This window comes from Lissotriton helveticus, chromosome 8, assembly GCF_964261635.1.
Source record: "Lissotriton helveticus chromosome 8, aLisHel1.1, whole genome shotgun sequence".
Lineage (NCBI taxonomy): Eukaryota > Metazoa > Chordata > Amphibia > Caudata > Salamandridae > Lissotriton > Lissotriton helveticus.
This window is the reverse complement of record NC_136069.1, coordinates 603,504,488-603,522,619: the sequence shown is the minus strand read 5'-3', so window position 1 is coordinate 603,522,619 and position 18,132 is coordinate 603,504,488. Positions and strand designations below refer to the sequence as shown.

General features: G+C 41.4%; 1 protein-coding gene across 1 annotated transcript in view; it reads left to right on the top strand.

Moving 5' to 3' along the window:
- The window catches only part of KLF12 (KLF transcription factor 12), a 1,139,352-nt gene that overhangs the window by 1,032,641 nt on the left and 88,579 nt on the right, over window positions 1-18,132 (top strand). The window contains exon 8 of the mRNA XM_078657427.1: window positions 457-614. Coding sequence (XP_078513553.1) covers window positions 457-614 — 158 coding nt within the window. The remainder of the gene's footprint in view (window positions 1-456; window positions 615-18,132) is intronic.

Genomic DNA, 18,132 nt, shown 5'->3' with positions numbered 1-18,132 from the left:
GAAACATATTTGCTGTATTAGATAAATACTGAACATTCCTGTTCTTTCCTTGTGATGTGGACCAGCACCACAAGGTGACTTCCTGCGCTGCCCTGCCCCACAAAAGTAATAAATATGCCCATAATTGTGGTAAGTAGTTTAATTCTTTTATCACTGGATACTTTTATATGTACATTTTAGGAAGCAAAAGTTGCTGCTGACGCAGTTGCTACATTTAAGGGGGAGGCATTAAAATAACAATCTGGAACATTCATCGGTGACCCAGTTTCTATAGATATGCCACCAATGGCTGCATGTTATTTTTTCAGGAGTATTTTGACATATATTGAAAAAACTATATCTTGATCCTCTTCAAACTTTCTGGTTAAGTAAAAAGTACGTTGCATGTGGAAGTATTAATCATTTTGAAACAATAGGAGTATACTAAAATTTGCTGTGATGGTTGTGTTTTTCCAGTTCAATCTCACCATTCAGCATTGAGAGCACAAGGCGCCAGCGGAGGTCGGAGTCCCCGGAGTCAAGGAAGCGGCGCATTCACAGATGTGATTTTGAAGGATGCAACAAGGTGTACACAAAAAGTTCTCATCTAAAGGCTCACCGGCGAACTCACACAGGTAGTGTACACTTTTCTAGTTGATGTAAGAACGACGTGGATCCTGTAAAAAGTTAACCCCTTCTTATGCACACACTGAGACAACATTTGGCATCCGTTAGATGCTCCTTCTGTTGAACTGGCCCCCTGGGTTTGGCTTATTCTGGTGTACTCTTCAGCCATTCTTAAAGCACCTGCCATCTTCCCACAAATGTCTGGAGGAGAGCAGCATTCTTACAAGTATGGGATTTCCAAAGAGTCAAAACCTGAAATAATGGGGGGGGGGGGCATATTATCAAGAACAGCTTTAAAATTATCGCCGTTTTAGCAGCAGAAAAACTGCCGCTAAAAGGGGGATAATGGGCTTGATAATATGCCCTGGAGAATTCCAATAGAAGCCCATGTTCACACCAGAACATGGATTTCTATTGGAATTCTCAAGGGCATATTATCAAGCCCATTATCACTGCTTTAGTGACGGTTTTCTGCCGCTAAACCAGCGATAATTTTTAACGCCGTTCTTGATAATATGCCCCGTGGTTTCTACTTAGATCCTTAATTTCTCTGGAACTGGCTGTATGAATTCTGTTAATATATGTTTTACTTTCTGTTCATAACTGAGCGCGAGAACTCGGTCGTCAATAATAATTACATAGAATTAATTACCTGGATAAATAATTGGAAACTAGAAGATACATCCTGTAGTCAAGAGTGACCTGTGCAATTAGAGTTTCGAATATGAGCCCAAATGGTAAAAATATGATTTTGGCAGGTGCTTGCAAGATTAGTTTTTTCTTAGGTAATATTTGGGATATGATTTCTTGCAGTGAAATGAGCACTGAAAAAGCAACGTCTACCTAAAGTTCTCAACAAATGTAACTTCACCCCCTCTTATATTTGCCATGATGTTTTGGACTCCCACTTCTTTTTTTACATAATCGAATACCACTTTCCAGCACTCATCTGAGGAATGGAATGTAAGGGTGTGAGCTTTATATACCCATTCACAAACCAAGATGTTGGTTTATGAATGGGTTTACAATTTGCGGTGTTACCTATATATTAATAGAAGCAAAAAGAACAATTGATGCATGAAATGCAAAACAATGTCAAACTTTCACGCCAGTACAGAGATTTAAGTCTAAATCTATCATTTTTTGCTCACCACGCCATTCCAGTTTGGACCCAGTCTTATGCAAATCAGCCTATACCCATCTCCCCATGAGAATAGTCCAGTCTAAATTGGAAAAAAGCATCCTAGGACCAGTTTCGGAGTATCGCCCCTCATCAGCCATGATAGCTTGATTCTAATGGCATGGCGAGCACAAGACCCACATCCAGGCTTACCCGTTCCACTTAGGGCGACAAATGCAAAAAACAATTAAAGGACGGAATGCTGAACAATGTCAAACATTCACCCCTAGTACGGAGATCAGGGCCGAAATCCATTGTTTGTTTGCTCACCACGTCATTCAAGTTTGGACCAGCCAAATGCAAATCAGCCTTAACCCTGCTCCCCATGGGAACAGTCCAGCCCGACCTGCAGGTCTGGTCCTCCCCGGACTGGATAGGGGTAGTGAACAAAAAAACATGGATTTAGGCCTAGATCTCTGACTGGGGGTGAGTGTTTGAAATTGTCCTAATTCATCTCTCACTCATCAGAGTAATGCCAACAGCTACTGGCCAGACACCACAGGCATAGCACTTAGCAGTCCGTTTTTAGAAGCGCCGCCAACTAGCGCTGACACCCTCAAAAGATATATGCAGCACCTCACGTGGCCATGCGGCCTGTGGTCCAGAGATTGCTAACCTTGAACACATCATCTTCTGGTGATCCTCAATTAGTGAGGGAGGGGACGCCCTGTCAACCAAGACAAAACCATCCAGAGGTGTCGAGTCATTAGCAGCCTAAGCCCAAACAGCAGGAGGACTTACTAGTTTGCACACAGCACAATGCACTTTACTCTCTTACCCTCAAAACCTTTGACACTGTTTCATAGAATCCTAAGGTGCTAAAATTATTTGAATTGTCTTTTTGGCATGTTTTAACCTTTTGCAATTATGAAACACTACAGCTAGCATCTTTTTTAAAACTCTGTGTAACACTACCCTGGTTGTAATATCCACTGTTATTTTCATGTGTAATTGCAATGTACAGATTTAGACATGTAGTGATTTTAATTGATCAAACATAAATGAATAAAATGTACTGAAATGTGTGAGCTCTGTCCTTCAAACATGGTAACATTGACTTCCACCCAATTGGCACACTTAATTTACTTGTAAGTCCCTAATAATGTGGTACTACACAGACCGAGGACCTGTAAATTAAATGCTACTAGTGGCCTGCAGCACTGATTGTGCCACCCACTTAAGAAGTCATTTAAACATGTTTCAGGCCTGTCAATGCAGTGTGTGTGTGCAGTTTTAAACTGTGACCTAAACCTTCCTTTTTGGTACAAATAAGTCACCCCTAGGGTAGGCCCTTATCAGTCCATAGGGCAGGGTGCAATAGACTTAAAAAAGTTGAACATGTACTTTTAACTTTTACATGTACTAGTAGTGAAAAACTCTTAAATTCAATTTTCACTTCTGCAAGGCCTACCTCTCACATGAGATAACATTGGGTTAACTTATTACATTTAATAAGTGATGACTTTCAATTAGGAGCAGGTAGGAGTATTGAGTTTGGTATCTAAAGAATTGGAATTTAAAATACTCTTTATTGGTAAAGTCGGATTTTAAGTCACAGTTCTGGAAATGCCACGTTTAGAAAGATGTTATTTTCCTGTTGTAATCATTTAGTGCCTGCAGCCTATTTCCTAGGTCACATGACTTGGTGTAGATGGCAGTGGACCTTTGTGTATTGCTCCCAGACAGTGAGACAAAGGAGCGTAGGTGTTGTCAGGAGGGCCATTTCTGACTTGACAAGAGGGAGGAGCTGTCACCTACCATACTTACAAATCAGAAAGACTCTGTCTGGGCACACTCACAGAGGGTTTGGCACTATTCTATTGTGACCCCAGGCAAGTTGGGGCCAGGAGAGATAGGCAGGAAATTCCAAACACCTCTGGGGTGCAAACCTCAAGAACCTTCTCCTACATCGAAGAATTACACCAGGTATAATTATTGGACTCTCAGACCCAACACTTCCATACCCCTCTGAACTTGTGGAAGAGTCAGAAAGTCTTCTATGCTGCTCTGCAAGAAGCAATGCTATTCTGTTGTCCTGCTGCCCTGATGCCACCTGCCCAGCTGTCTGACTGAAAGGACTTGGCCTGCATCTTGAACCCAGGACCACCAGAGTGACTTCAAGGGCTAGATGGTGGGCCTCGTCATCAGAGCCTCAGAGACAGAAAATGCTCCACCCTCCTTGAACCCAACAACTGGGCTCTGTCTGCTGTGAGTCCTAACCCCAAAGTGATTCCACTCCAGTCCTGGTCCCTTGGAAGTAGGCCTGAAGGTGCTCTGCAAGTCTAACTGTGGTCCTGTAAGCATAACTAATTCATTACGATACATCTCATTGAAGCTGCACTGGAACTGCCTTAGCTCGACGCATCCCAGATGCGGAACTTAATATTGCAGTCCGCAGTCTCCTTGAAACTGCTGCTGCACAATGCATCCTTGGCACAGCATTTTGCAGTGCAAGCCTCTCGTTGAAGCATCCTCAACATTGATGCACGACTCTGCATCACAGCCCCGCAGACCCACCTGTGTGCAATGCATCTTCGACGCAGGAGTAGACATTGCTAACCCCTCATCAACCGCATCCTTGACAATGACGCAGAACCTCACATCACAGACTCACCACTCATGGGACCCATCACTGCATGACACAACCTCGACTCAAAATCTCACAATGCTCGATTTAATGTATTCTTGTTCATTGGGACAAACATGGTCCCTGTATCTGGCCCACGCTGCATCTCAGTCAGACTCAGCTTGTGACTTTGTCCCAGTCCCGTGCAACCAGATAATCACAGTAGGAGCGTTGTGCTTCTAGGCACTATTTTTACTTAAAGTCTTGATATTGCATATTTCCACTTCTACTGATTAAATGTTAGTCTTTTTGGTGTTAAATAATTGAATACATTTTAATCTATTTTTCTAAATTGTTGTGGAATGTTTCCTGTGATCTCACATTATTACTGTTAAATATGCTGCATAAATACTTTAGAAGTTGCCACTAAGTTAAACCTGACTGCTCTGTACCAACCTAACAGGGGTTAAGTGCAGGTTAATTTGGGGTTTGCCCTTACAGAGATTGTGGTTTTTGCTTGAGCAGGGTTTAACTCTCATTAACCAGTAACACAATTTCCAACAGTGATATAGGTGGAAAGTGTTTAACATTGTTTATACGTTTATGTGGAGTTATTTAAGTCATGTGCATGGAAGCTGCATGCATGCATGTTGCAAGAGGAGCATGAGGCAGATAGAGAGAGTACTTACATGCAAACCTGGTGAAGGTAGGTAGTACCCTAATTATATAACTGTTTATGATGTATCACTTCTTCATAGCTAACAATAACGTCCCATGAGTCAGCAAGGATATGAGAGGGGATAAAAAAGGTGGTATGTTATTTTTCTAATAAAACAAGACTATAGCTAGATCCGATTGGGCAGTGGAGGCCATATAACTAATTGTTACACTTCACATTGTAGTGACACAGTTGGCAAATATGTCTCTTGTTCAACATATGCTTCATTTCCAGTAAATATGTTGCAGCCTGTGGCTTTACTAAACAGAGCTAATCAATTTAATTTATGTGAGGATATTTAGAATTGTTTACTTTTTAAGGTACAGGTTTCTGAATGTCTAGATGCTATGTTTTTAAATGAGTATCTCTGCAGAGTTTGTCAAAACAATGATCGGTAGAATTCTTAACAATATGCAGAGTTGTGTGAAATATTACACAACACATCTCAAAGACAAAATGCAAATACAAGTACACATGAACCATTTGACATTCAAAGCTGTCCTTAACTTTATAAAGTCATTTGTTCTTCAAACTGATGACATGTTCAGTAAGTAAAGGTGTTGCTCCAGGTCTGTTTCCAAATTAAATCTCTAAGTACTGTGATTATTTTTTAGACTGATGCAGTTTCCTCTTCGGACTGGTTCACATGAGTGTTGCGTGCTGGGATTTCGAAATACATTCCTATCAATTCAGCATAGTACATTAATTGTTGTTCCCATGCCTATAAAATACTGACGTAGATTGCCCGAAGCATACATTTGGATGACAACAATTATCAGTATATGCAAACTATGGTTATTGCCCAACTCAATTATTGCTGCTGCACGTGAAGCAGAAATATCAATTAATTCACCTGAGTTAAAAAGTACAACTGAGACTGTCAAAGCAAATATTCATACTAAGTTCATTTGTTAGTCATTAGCTGCCACTGCCAGTGGAACAGATCATGTTTATTCTGTCCCAGAATGCTCTGCTATTCAAGAACCGCAAAAAGCTTGTATATTCGTTCAGAGTCGGAAGCAAGGAACAGGCATATGAAATTTGGATGAACATGATATGTCCATCACAAAGATACCCACGCCCCTTTAACATGCTAGACATGGAACACTTGTAAATTAAACAAACCATAAACTCCGTTTAAAAAGTGGAATACAATACAAGAAATTATGTATTTAAACTGTAATGTGTATTACTTCACTGCATACATTTTCTCGGTGGAATGTTTTCTACTCTGATCACCCAGGCATGTTCAGGAGAAAGTGTTTTTTCCATGGCTGTCTATCTATCTATCTATCTTTCTATCTATCTATCTATCTATCTATCTATCTATCTATCTATCTATCTATCTATCTATCTATCTATCTATCTATCTATCTATCTATCTATCTATCTATCTATCTATCTATGTATCTATCTATCTATCTATCTATATATATATATATATATATATATATATATATATATATATATATATATATATATATATATATATAAAACAACTCCATAGAATATATTCATTTAATAAAGGCAACAATAAGTTTATAGAAAATATTAGACTACTCAATTTATACACCTCCCTACTGCTGTGATTCGTCCAAAGCTCTAGCCTAAACAATGTTAATTGTAAAGTGGTACATATTTCAAGGTGTCCCATAAGTTTACAAGTTAAGAAGTCAATGTGCTGTCCATCAGACACCAAAGGGATCCGTTGGCAGGTGAATTTAGCAAGAATAGAGGGGTTTTGGGGAAAGGAAGTTGTTTTTTATAAGGAAAAATAGTGCATGCCTAATATTGATTCTAAAAGTCAAAGATAGCTGTGCTAAAAATTAAAACACAAATACATGCAATACTTGTTCTATGATAATGCATATGTGTTGCTATCTCGGCCTTGGAGCACTGTTTCATATGGTATTGAATAGAATATGCAGTTGCTAAATGAAGGAGGCAATACAAGGACGAGGTTCAGAAGGTTGGCTCCCTGATCCTATGGTGGAGATAGGGTGTCTCCCAATTTGGGAAATGGGGCCCTCACACACCCAGGCTGGGTTTCATGCTTCATCATAGGGCCTGCTCCTCGTCAGGCCGGCGCTGCAATGCCTGACGGGCACCCTTTGAGGGGCTCTTTTTTGGAGATCTTTGTCCCAAGCCGTTTGATGCAGTGCGGGTAAGGGGCTTTGAGGTTTAGATGTATGAGCGCAAATGTGCATTGCAGGTGTGGGAGGGGGGTTAATTATAAAAAGGAACCAGTGGTGCTCCAGAGAAACAGTTTTATTCAGATGAGCCCACTGGTCCCAGTTAAAACCAGATAGTGAGTGCCACGTAAGGAATAATGTGCAATAGTGGCTATGGATTTGCGGTCCACATGTTTCTTACCTGTTGTTTCCAAATGATCACATGGCAATTCTTCAGGACCAATTCTATATGTTCTAGCTACACTGTGGTTAGATCACTGGTAGTATCATCTTGTTGACCCAACTAGTAAAACCTAACAGTGAGGTACCATAATATATGTAGACCAACCCTATGACGGTGAATGACTTGCTCCCTCGAATCAATGGCAGAGGGATCACGCAAAATTTTAGCGTCAGTACATCAGTTGCTGAGACGGCCGGCACCTACCCCATCCTCCACCAAGTCGGGAAGCGCTTCATACACAGAACCAAAAATTACCCTGACAAGCAACCATTTCCAGATTGTACACAATTACTCCATGCTACTCTATAGCCTCCCAATACCATGTCACCAGCATAATTAGGCATTTTAAGAATACTTTATGAGAAAAAGTCTCCTCTTCCTTTTATTCCATTTCTTGTCACCTAATGGCTTCAAATTGTTAATCAAGCCGTAAGTTGGTAAGATCATAGGGTTAAGTGACAATCTCAGAGATGTTGATAGAACCTGTGGAACATATGTTTATGTCAGAACCTGGACAGCTCATCTATTCCACTTTAAGGTAATAAAATAGATACAACTAACTTAGGTAAAATTGCCCTTCTAATGTGGGCAACTGGAGACAATTTAATGTGCTACCAATCCTTGCACGGCTGGATCACATTTAGAAGTTCCTCATATGTGGCACTTGAAATCACAATCTCTTTGACTATTCCTGCAGTCAGTTAGTGCATTGACCAATGAACGGCATGTTTTAGCCTTCGCACTTCAACTCTCCAAACTAGTGATGAAGGTTTTATTTTCACATGTTTTTATTTGAAAATCATTGTATAGTCATCATTCCACCCAACCACACACTTCTTAATTTGTGCCTGTGGTTGCAGATGTTTGGCACCAACACCCATTTTTGGGAACCAGGAGTTATTCTGCATCCTCAGACTTCGACCCTGATCTAGGAAGGACGAAGAGAAAGTCAGAAAAACTGTGATCACAGAGAAAGTGAGGATATAAAAGAACCTGCAATACTGGAATAAAGTGGCAGGAAAGGTAGGACAGCAGAAGAAAGAAGCGTGGTGTTAAATCAAAACTATGCAGATGGTGTTTTTACAACCTCGCATTCAGAACTCCTAATAGTGTACTTCTAAACCTTTGCACTTATTTTTCAATTAGTAGTTCACATATATGGCAGACATATGTCAATGTTAGGGCCTGATTTAGAGTTCAGTGGATGGGCTACTGTGTCACAACCTAGACGGATATTCCGCCCACTGTATTACACAAGTCTGTTATATTCAATGGTATTTGCAATCCGGCAGATGCCGTATCCGTCACATTTCTGATGAGTAACACAAGTGCTGAGCTTCAAATCAAGCCCTTAGAATCGTTTTCAGTATATTCTGGTACCAACATTTCAACATACCACATGTTGCAATCAGTGGGTGCTCCTCCGCTATGGCGGAGGAGCGTCGCCCCCGCCAGCGGCCTCAAAATTTGAAAAATAAAACTATAATTAAACATGTTTATTATTGTTTTATTTTTCCTTTCCTGTTGCATCTTGTGGGCTGAGCCATCATGGGGGGCAGTCACAGGAGGAGAGGCTGGCTGTCTCAGGATGGCAAAACTGTCATGCGCACTGGCATCTTCCCAATCCAAGCTGCATTGCTGGGTGGAGAGAATAGCAGGCTTAGGTTCCAAGTCCCCGAAGGAGCGGAAAGCAAGACCGCTCAGACCAATGCCAGTGCTTCTCTCATACTTGAGAGAAGTGCTGGGATTGCTCAAAGGGGGAGTCTGGGAGCCTCAGCAGACAGTAGAGGAGAGGTGATTGGTGAGGCTAAGGAAAGTCATTTTGTTTCTTTATTTTTGTTGCCTGTCCATTTCCCACAATACACACCCCTTCCATGCAGCTACTGGATGCAATCCGCGGAAGAATATGTGCCTATTTCACCCAGGTATGTAACTAACTCAAACTGACCTCCTCCTGCGTCCTTCACCCCCTATACCATCCTAAATTCTGTGTCATTAGAGGCACCCCTCTGACTTCAGGTACCCATCCAAACAGGTACATCCGAAAAACCTTAATATCCCCAGTCCTCTTTCTACTATATTCTCAGTTAAAGTCTCATTTTGGGTTTTTCCTTCCCTGCTCATGCAATGCCTTGTTTTAACCTATAGTCGAAAAGGAAATCAAGGGGACCCTACTCAGTAAGGAACCAGGGTGATCAATTAGTCTAAGAAACAGTGGTTCCTGTGGAATATGTACTCAATATTTACTTGGGACAGAATAAGCAAAAATCGCATTGGGCCAGGGTTTCATATCGGTGTCAAAGAGAAAGGAATACACATACACTGAATCAGTTGTTAACTAAAGTTGTATTCCTTAAATCAATTACCAATATTTACAAAGCATTTGAGAGAAATATATGAAAAATATATACAGGTGTGTATAGTGTCCCAAGTGAAACTTGAACCTAAATAACAAGAGTGACGTTTTGTGACAATATTAACAAGGTTTCAAAGTGTTTTTCGTTTCTAAAAGCGACCAATGTTTCATGTTTAACAATTACATAGTATCTATATAATAATAGAATACAGGGGCATATTATCAAGGGGGTTTATCTCCGCTTTTTTGGCTTTAAAAGCCAAGAAAGCGCAGATAAAATTATCTCCCTATTACCTAGCTGTCGCTAACACCAGTTAGCGACAGCTAGTAGGAGATAGTGACCATCTTGGGCCCCACTTTGCATGTCAGTGATATTTATCACTAATGACATGCAAAGTGGGCGTGCCAAGATGTTAGCGACTGGAAATAGTCGCTAACATCGCTATCTCCTATTACCAACTTTTGGAGATATTCGCGCTAAGCGCGAATTTCTCCAAAAGTTAACACCTGCCCTAACCAGTTCTTAGCCATGTTATCCAATGGGAGGTGGATAACATGGCTAAGAGCATTAGCTCGGTAAAGCATGAATATCGCTGACTTTTCAGCGATATTCATGCATTGCGGACGTTTTTTATCGCATTTGCGATAAACCTTGGTAATACCAAGGTTTATCTGCGATAAAAATCGCCGCAGCTCAGCCGTAAAATTTTGTCTCTAACCAAGCAATAGCGATAATTATCGCTATTGCTTGGTAATATGCCCCAAAGTTTTGAAATGGTTCGCTTTTCCTTTTTCTGTCGACAGCGTTTCGACCCTATTCTGGGTGTAGGGTCTCTTCAGGACCTACAATATGGGGACATCTGATTGCGGAATTGCTGGGGTACAGTGTGGTGAAATAACCCGTGTGAAAAGTGAAGAGGATACTCACTAGGGCACCCAGCCGGGTTCCATAGTAAGGGTGAAAATTAGCAATCCTAAATTATATTCTTCCTTCCGTTGCTCAGCGATGTGAAGCAATTGTCGGTTTCAGCCGCTGATAATGGTCCAAATTTTTCAGGCAATGTATAATCGTAGTGAGTTCCTTTCTTTCACGTTCGTGCCGAGGGGAGCCGATCGCATCAGTCTGTCTGTCCAGGTACAATCATATATTGATCCTCTTGTTTTAACCTATAGCCAGTCCTTTAAATGGGCCGGTACTGTACGGTACTTAGTACCTGCACTTTTTTATTTTGAGAGGGAAAGTACCGGCAATTCTCAGGAGAGATGTAATACTTTTAATTGGAGAATACGGTACTTCTCAGAAACGAGCAGGTACTCTGGTGCAGAGTACCTGCACTTCTATTTCTCCGTATCAAGCATCGTCTATATCCAGTTCAGAAACAGGCACAATATGTATGCATCTTCCCCACTGGCTTCCACGAAATCTTGCCACTGAACCATTTGTCAAGTGCAAAATCAACACGTTACTGTGTATAGAAGCCCAGGGCTGTGAACTCAATTTCATTCCGTACATTGAGCTATGCTAAACACTCCTGACACATCAAGCACGCTGACAGCCTTATACGTGAATGGTATTCAATAAAAGCAAAACTAACATAAGCAAATGTGATACAAGTTGTTTATTTCAGGGTATAAATAGAAAACTGGTTCAGATTGATTGATTGATGTTTGTTCTAAACATCGGTATGTCACCGGGAAATATAGTGTTGCTTTTCTATAGTTCGGCTGATCTGTGCATTGCTGACAAAAACTTTGATGCCGCTGGTGCTGCCATGCAGCATCTTTTTACTGGAATGCTTGTTAGCTTAATTAAATGACCACTAGGTGGCAGTCAAAAACAAGCAATGGGCAGGCACTGGCCGGACGAGGTTAAATGAAATCGTGTTGTATACAGTGCCTCTGAGTTAAAATATGTTTTTCTAAAACAAGTAAATCAACAGAGAAATACACACACATATAATTAATAATAAAAATAGTCAAAGGAAAAGGCGCGTTTTGTAGTTTGGAAAAAGAAATGACGGTGCCCTGCTTTGCGCACTATAGTGGCATGTTTACGGAGTGGTTTTAGTGTTGCGCTATGAGAAGTTAAAACAATGAGACGTCTTAGCGCCTGCAAATGACAAACCTCTATCAGCTCATCTAAGAAAAATACCCCATTTGTAAAGTCAACCCGTCTGGCTGTTCAAATTGAGGGGCATATTATCAAGGACGGGCGTTAAAATTATCGCCGCTTTACCGGCAGCAAACGACCGCTAAAGCGGCGATAAGCCCATTGTCGCCGTTTTAGCGGCAATTTTCTGCCGCTAAAGCGGCGATAATCGCCGTACTTGATAATATGCCCCTTAGTCTTTTAATTTCTTCCTGTTGCTTGCTTGATTTAGCAGGTGGGTTGAAAAAGCGGAGAGGTCTCGCAAAGGGACGTGACCTATGAAGTTAAGGGCGTGGCTTAAACATGTTTGCAAAATATTTATGCTTGCCATAGTGTGTCACCCGCCTGTTTTTCTGACTTTTTCTGTTATTGCGTCCAGGTTTATAGTACAATAATTGGCATTACACCGAAAAGCCAGAACTCTTGGCCTTGTCAATTGTTGTATAAGATAAGGCCACTCACTGAAATTATGTGATTGTGCTGCTGCAGCGTTTCTCGCAAAATTATGGATCTTCCACATTTGCCACATTAATCCATCATCTGCTGGATAATCTGCAGATTTTAACACAAAAATGTTTCTAGCTCAAAAACCTCAAAAGTTACTAAGGGCCATATTATCAAGCAAGGGCGATACATTATCGCCGCTTTTATCCTGCCGCTAAAGCGGCGATAATGCATCGCCCTTGCTTGATAACATGGCCCCAAAATCGCAGCCACACGTGTTGCCGTGCAGTCAAAGGTCTTTTTCAAAGGTTGACTTCTCACCTTTCTGTTGCTTAGTGCTATGTTTGGGTGTTAAACTGAGGCACAACCTATGCCCAGACAGGGTTAACAAGTGTAAAAATGAGAAAATAATGAAGTAATACTATCAGACAATGTGCCACATTACGCCACATAATTTGCCTTTTCTTCCCGCAATAAACGTAGTCATCCCTGCCACATAATTTGTCCCTCCCCTGCCGCATAATTTTAGTGGCTCTGCATAAGATAAATGAAAAACAACAATAAATTTGTTGTAAATAATATTGAAAATGCTTCAGCAGGGCCAGACTGGCCGTAACGGGCACTGGGCATTTCCCTGGTGGGCCTTCGGGGTGTGGGCCGGTTTTGGACCCCTGGGGGGTGGGCATTTTTGTTACTGGAGGCTGGTTTTGCAGCATAGCTGCAATATCAGTGCTCTCTAATAAATGCAGCTGCCTTGCACCCCCCCCCAGCTTCAGTCCTGCAATTTTGAGACTGTGCAATAACTATAATGCTCCATTTAAAATCTTAAATCAAACTCTTTGTAAAATAATTACTTTTATTTCTTGCGTGCTTAAAAAAATGACTAGAAGCTGCTAATACTGATCAGCAGCAGTCAGTGCAGCCGCTTTGTCAGTCTCCTGCAAGTACTGATATATAGGTGTTACATTTAAAGCCGAAAGATTCCCACAGCGTGCACTTTTAGATGCCTACCAGGTGATCATATCTTACAATTAGCTCCTGATTGTGCCAGCATGCACAACAAAGGAGTTTTTAAACCCTTTGGACGCTCATGACGAGCAGAGCTCGTCATGAGCCACGGCGCTCCGGTGCTCATGACGAGCTCAGCTCGTCATGGCCCGTGGAATGCTCAGGTGCGGGGAGAATTCCCCTCCTGTGCTGAGCGTTCCACGGAAGGCAATACACCTGTGACGAGCTGAGCTCGTCATGAGCACAGGAGCGCCGTAGTTCATGACGAGCTCAGCTCGTCATGAGCATGCGGGTGCTGTGTGCGCCCCCCTCCCCCCCAGCACAGCGGGGGAATAACGCCCGCAGTAAAGGGGTTAAAGTTACATTCAAGGCCGGTGATGGGTGGTAGTGCCACTGGGTTCTATTTTTTTCACGCTGAGGTTGAGGGCGAAAATGAAGAGGCCAATAGGGACCCGTCTCAGCACCTGTTTTTTTAGAACTGCCAGTGCTGAGCACCAACAAGACCCAGCCTACTTAAAGCCCTGCTTATGAATGCTTTAATTGGGCGAAAAAGGTGGGTGGTTCTCAAAAAGGGGAAAAGTCAAAAACTCAAGCAAGGAATTCTTTCCAAGAGGCCTTGAAATTAAAAGTGTGATCTAACTCATTTGAACTAGAATCCTATGTGTCACAGTGTGCCACCTGACCAGTACTTGGGAGCCTCCCTATGAATCTTCTGTTATAGAATCCAAGCACACTACCAACAACCAATGTAAATTCCAAAAAGGCAGAGCTGTTGGTTTTGTCAATACTTGTTGGCAGTACCAGATAAATGAGTAATGACAATGGTAATGTTGCAAATAATTAGAGCTGAAATGTTTTAAATCTGAAAGTATGAGGCACTGAATTAAATACTACTAAGGTCTGTGGAATTTCTAGTGGTCTTTGGAGTGTGTCAGTCACTCTTGTTTGCCCCCTTCCCTCTCCCCACATCTTTCTGAAATCATACATTCACACATCATCATCTGCTTCGTCATTGTCTTTTCAATCTGTCCTTTTGAAAGTACTTCCTTGCAATTTCCCCTTCAGTATATTCTCTGTCTCTCTTCTCTCTTTCCCACTCGGTTTCTTTCTTACTCTGCAAACAAAGCATTTTCTTTTCTGTTGGTGCTATCAAAAATTGAACAAAGGTGTATATTTCCTTCTCTCAAGATGTTAATTATAATAGGGCCATATTTGACCACCGGCCCTTGTAGAAAGGCTAAGGATTGGAGGAGAATGTAGGCAGAACAGCCTCATGGACCACTGACAGACACCGTCAGAAACCCATACTTCCTTCAGCCTCAACTCCAGAGCTGTCAATCGTGCCCCATCTTGAACACTCATTCAAACAGCGACATCACCTAGACACCTAGAGGTGACTCAGTTCATAGTATGCACAATAGAAGATCATATGTTGCAAGAAAAAAAATACAGAAGTACTGGAAAAGTATGTAGTCCTGGGGAATGCAAGATGAAGTACAACATAAAATGTAAACAGGATGGATGTATGTCGTTACTATGCATACTTTTACAACGCATGCCTTTACCACGCAGGTTTTACAACGCAAGTCGTTACAACGACTTGCGTTGGGGGGCGCTGGATAGTGAATAGTTTAATTTACTATTCCAACTCCAGTCCCCGTGGATAGTAGGGAAGGTTTTGGATAGTAAATTAAACTATTTTCTATCCTACAGCGCCCCCCAGCGCAAGTCGTTGTAACGACTTGCGTTGTAAAAGTTGCGTGGTAAAGGTACTGCGTGGTAAAAGTTGCGTTGTAAACGCTGTTCCCCAAACAGGATTGCCTTACGCTTTTTTGCTGCCATGTTGAGAAATCAATCAGTGTTTTTACCCATAAAGTTAAATAAGTGAATAAAGGCCCCTTAGGGACCAGTTTAAAAGTCAATTTTTAATTACTGGCAGGGCTTACCTCACTTACAGACCTGGATTTGTGTGTTACATTTCTTTTTCATAAAGTTTTATATAGCACAAACATGACCCTAAAAGGGTTTCAACAAGATACCCTATGCACACAACAAACAAGTAGGGAAGGTGTGTCAATATCGACACATATATGTTACAAAAACAACAGGAACACGGCGACCCGCGTGAAAGAAGCCTGAACTTGCTGCCACTAACAAGTGGCATCCACACGAGGAGTTATCCGCTCCCCTTTTGCTACTTCACAATTCCTGCGGGGCTTGTCGCTATTCAAAGATGACATTTGTGTCTTTACACTAATGATCCACCACTGGCTTATCGCTGATGCAGACCCCTAGAGTGAGTGAAGCTATCTAGGACTTCTAGGAGCTCACAACATGGTTTAATTTCATCCGTACATACCCTTCCTGAACATTATTACCAGAGTCTCGGGCCCTGCCAGCTCGGAATTATCACCAGCAGAGCGCCCTGAGGAGTCGCGGAAAGAATATTCCATATGCGACGAAACACGTGTCAGCTGGCTTGCTTGATAAATTAAAAGAGGCCGAACTGTTGACACACCATACAAGAAATCATTGTGTATTTTCTGTTAGCTTTGCTTTGTAACACATATGTGTCGACATTGGCACACCTTTCCTACTTGTTTGTTGTGAGCATAAGGTATCTTGTTGAAACTTTTACAGTGCATTGCTTGTCTTCCATCACACAATTGGGGGTTGTAGGGCTTATCCCCTCACCCAGTTGCACCACACCCTATCTTTTATGTCTCTTACAATTTGCGTCCACTTTTAGCAGAGCACCCAGCCACAACCCTGAAGATAAAAACCTTTTTGCGAGTACATCACCTTGTGACCCTAAAAGGGTATCAGAACGCTTAACAAGAGGTCAACCAAAGTAACAGTAGAACAGATAACAAAATCTAGAGAGAAGCAGGATGGGAGGGACCCAACGTGAGACAGGAGCCCATGCCACCCGCAACATATACATGATCATTGGTGTCCAATAATTTACATGGTTATAGCAGATGTGCCCTAATGTTCCCAGATTTGTCACAAAATGCATTTCAACTTTAAACACCTGTTCCGAACTGACCTTGCTTTAACTAAAACTAGATAGCAAGCATTGGCAAATCCAATAGCCTGGTTTTAGTTTGATAATCCATGTAAACTGCACTTGTGTATTAAAACCACACCTTTTAGATTTGCCAACGCTTGTTTTGTTTCAAGCATCTAGATTAAGAGGACTTATATAAATGCGTTTGCGAGTGCGTAAGCATACATTTATACGTGTGTGATTTACTATACACAATTTCCAACCAAGACATGAAAAAAGCATGCACCTAAAAAAAACTATTAAGGATTGCTTTCTGTGTAAAATACATATATGAGATAAAGAATGTAATGTGTAATAGTTCAGCATATTTTTGTAATGTAAAACTATCCCTCCAGTACTCCAATGCAAGCACTTCAAAGCAGTGAAACACTACAATAAATAGCCAGTAGCATGATGTGAAAGAGAAACTGATAATTAAAGATCCAGAAGACAAATGCTCTGTCATCTCAGACTAAATAAAATAGTGTTCTGTATTTTAGGAACTTGAGAAAAAGATCAGAGGTGAAAGGATGCCTAATAACAATGAATTTCAATAAAAGTTATAGGTATAATGGCTTTCATTTAATTTTAGTAGTCCTAGGTAGTCCTTGCATAGAAGTATATCATTTTCTTTAAGTTAAGTATTTGATATCACACAGAAGTAGCTCCACCAAGCAGTGGAACATCTAAACAAAACTTCAGAAATGCAGTTAATACACTTTGTTGAGAAACGAATTAATACACAGCAGGGCACATTTTTATTTTACTTATATTATGTCAGGCAGAGTTCGCTCCAACAAGCAGTGAACATCCTTTAAATATTTTATTTGAATTCTAGCAAGACCATCTTTAGGCCAAGTTCCACACATAAAATGAGGGTGGAACGACTGTTTAATTACGGCCACAATATTGGGTGAATTCACGGAATCTCATTCTTTGTGCAGAAGAATTTACACATACTTGCTTAATGAAGGTGTAGTTAAATTCAAATAATCCCTAACGCCAGATGTACCCCCAAATATGAATAGGATTCCATTATATCTCCGGAGTGGAAGCAGGAGAACTCACATTGATAGCTGCTCTGTCTTGTCATCTCCTTTCCCAGCTCCCTGGACTACTGAGGTCACACTACATTGATAACGCACCATCTCCCCACCAGGAGTCGTATTACCGATGATTGCGCTAGCGTTAATTGTAGCTGCGCACCAGTATGTCTGTGTTTATGTGCATTTGTGTCTGTGCGCTCGTATAATATGTGCACAGACGCAAATGCACATAAAGCCAGAGTTAAAAGCCTGCGCCAACATTACAAAGGCATTACAGATCAATCCTCTGTAATGCCGTCAGGCGCATACTCTGATGCACAAAGACAATTAGCGCAGGCGCCGTCATCGGTAATATGGCCCCAGGTGGGAAAGGGAGAGCTCGATCCTTTGCGGAGGAACCTACAAAACATATTGTGGGAAAGGGACAAAGACTGAAATAGCATTATGCCCTGGAGAGAGGATGCTCATCCCTGCATGCTCCCAGGAGTTTATACTCTCCCATTATCGACAAGCTTAGACTGACTAAAGAAACAGACCCTCAGGCCATACTCTTAGAACTACTCCAACAACATCTAAATATGATAATGACGCAATC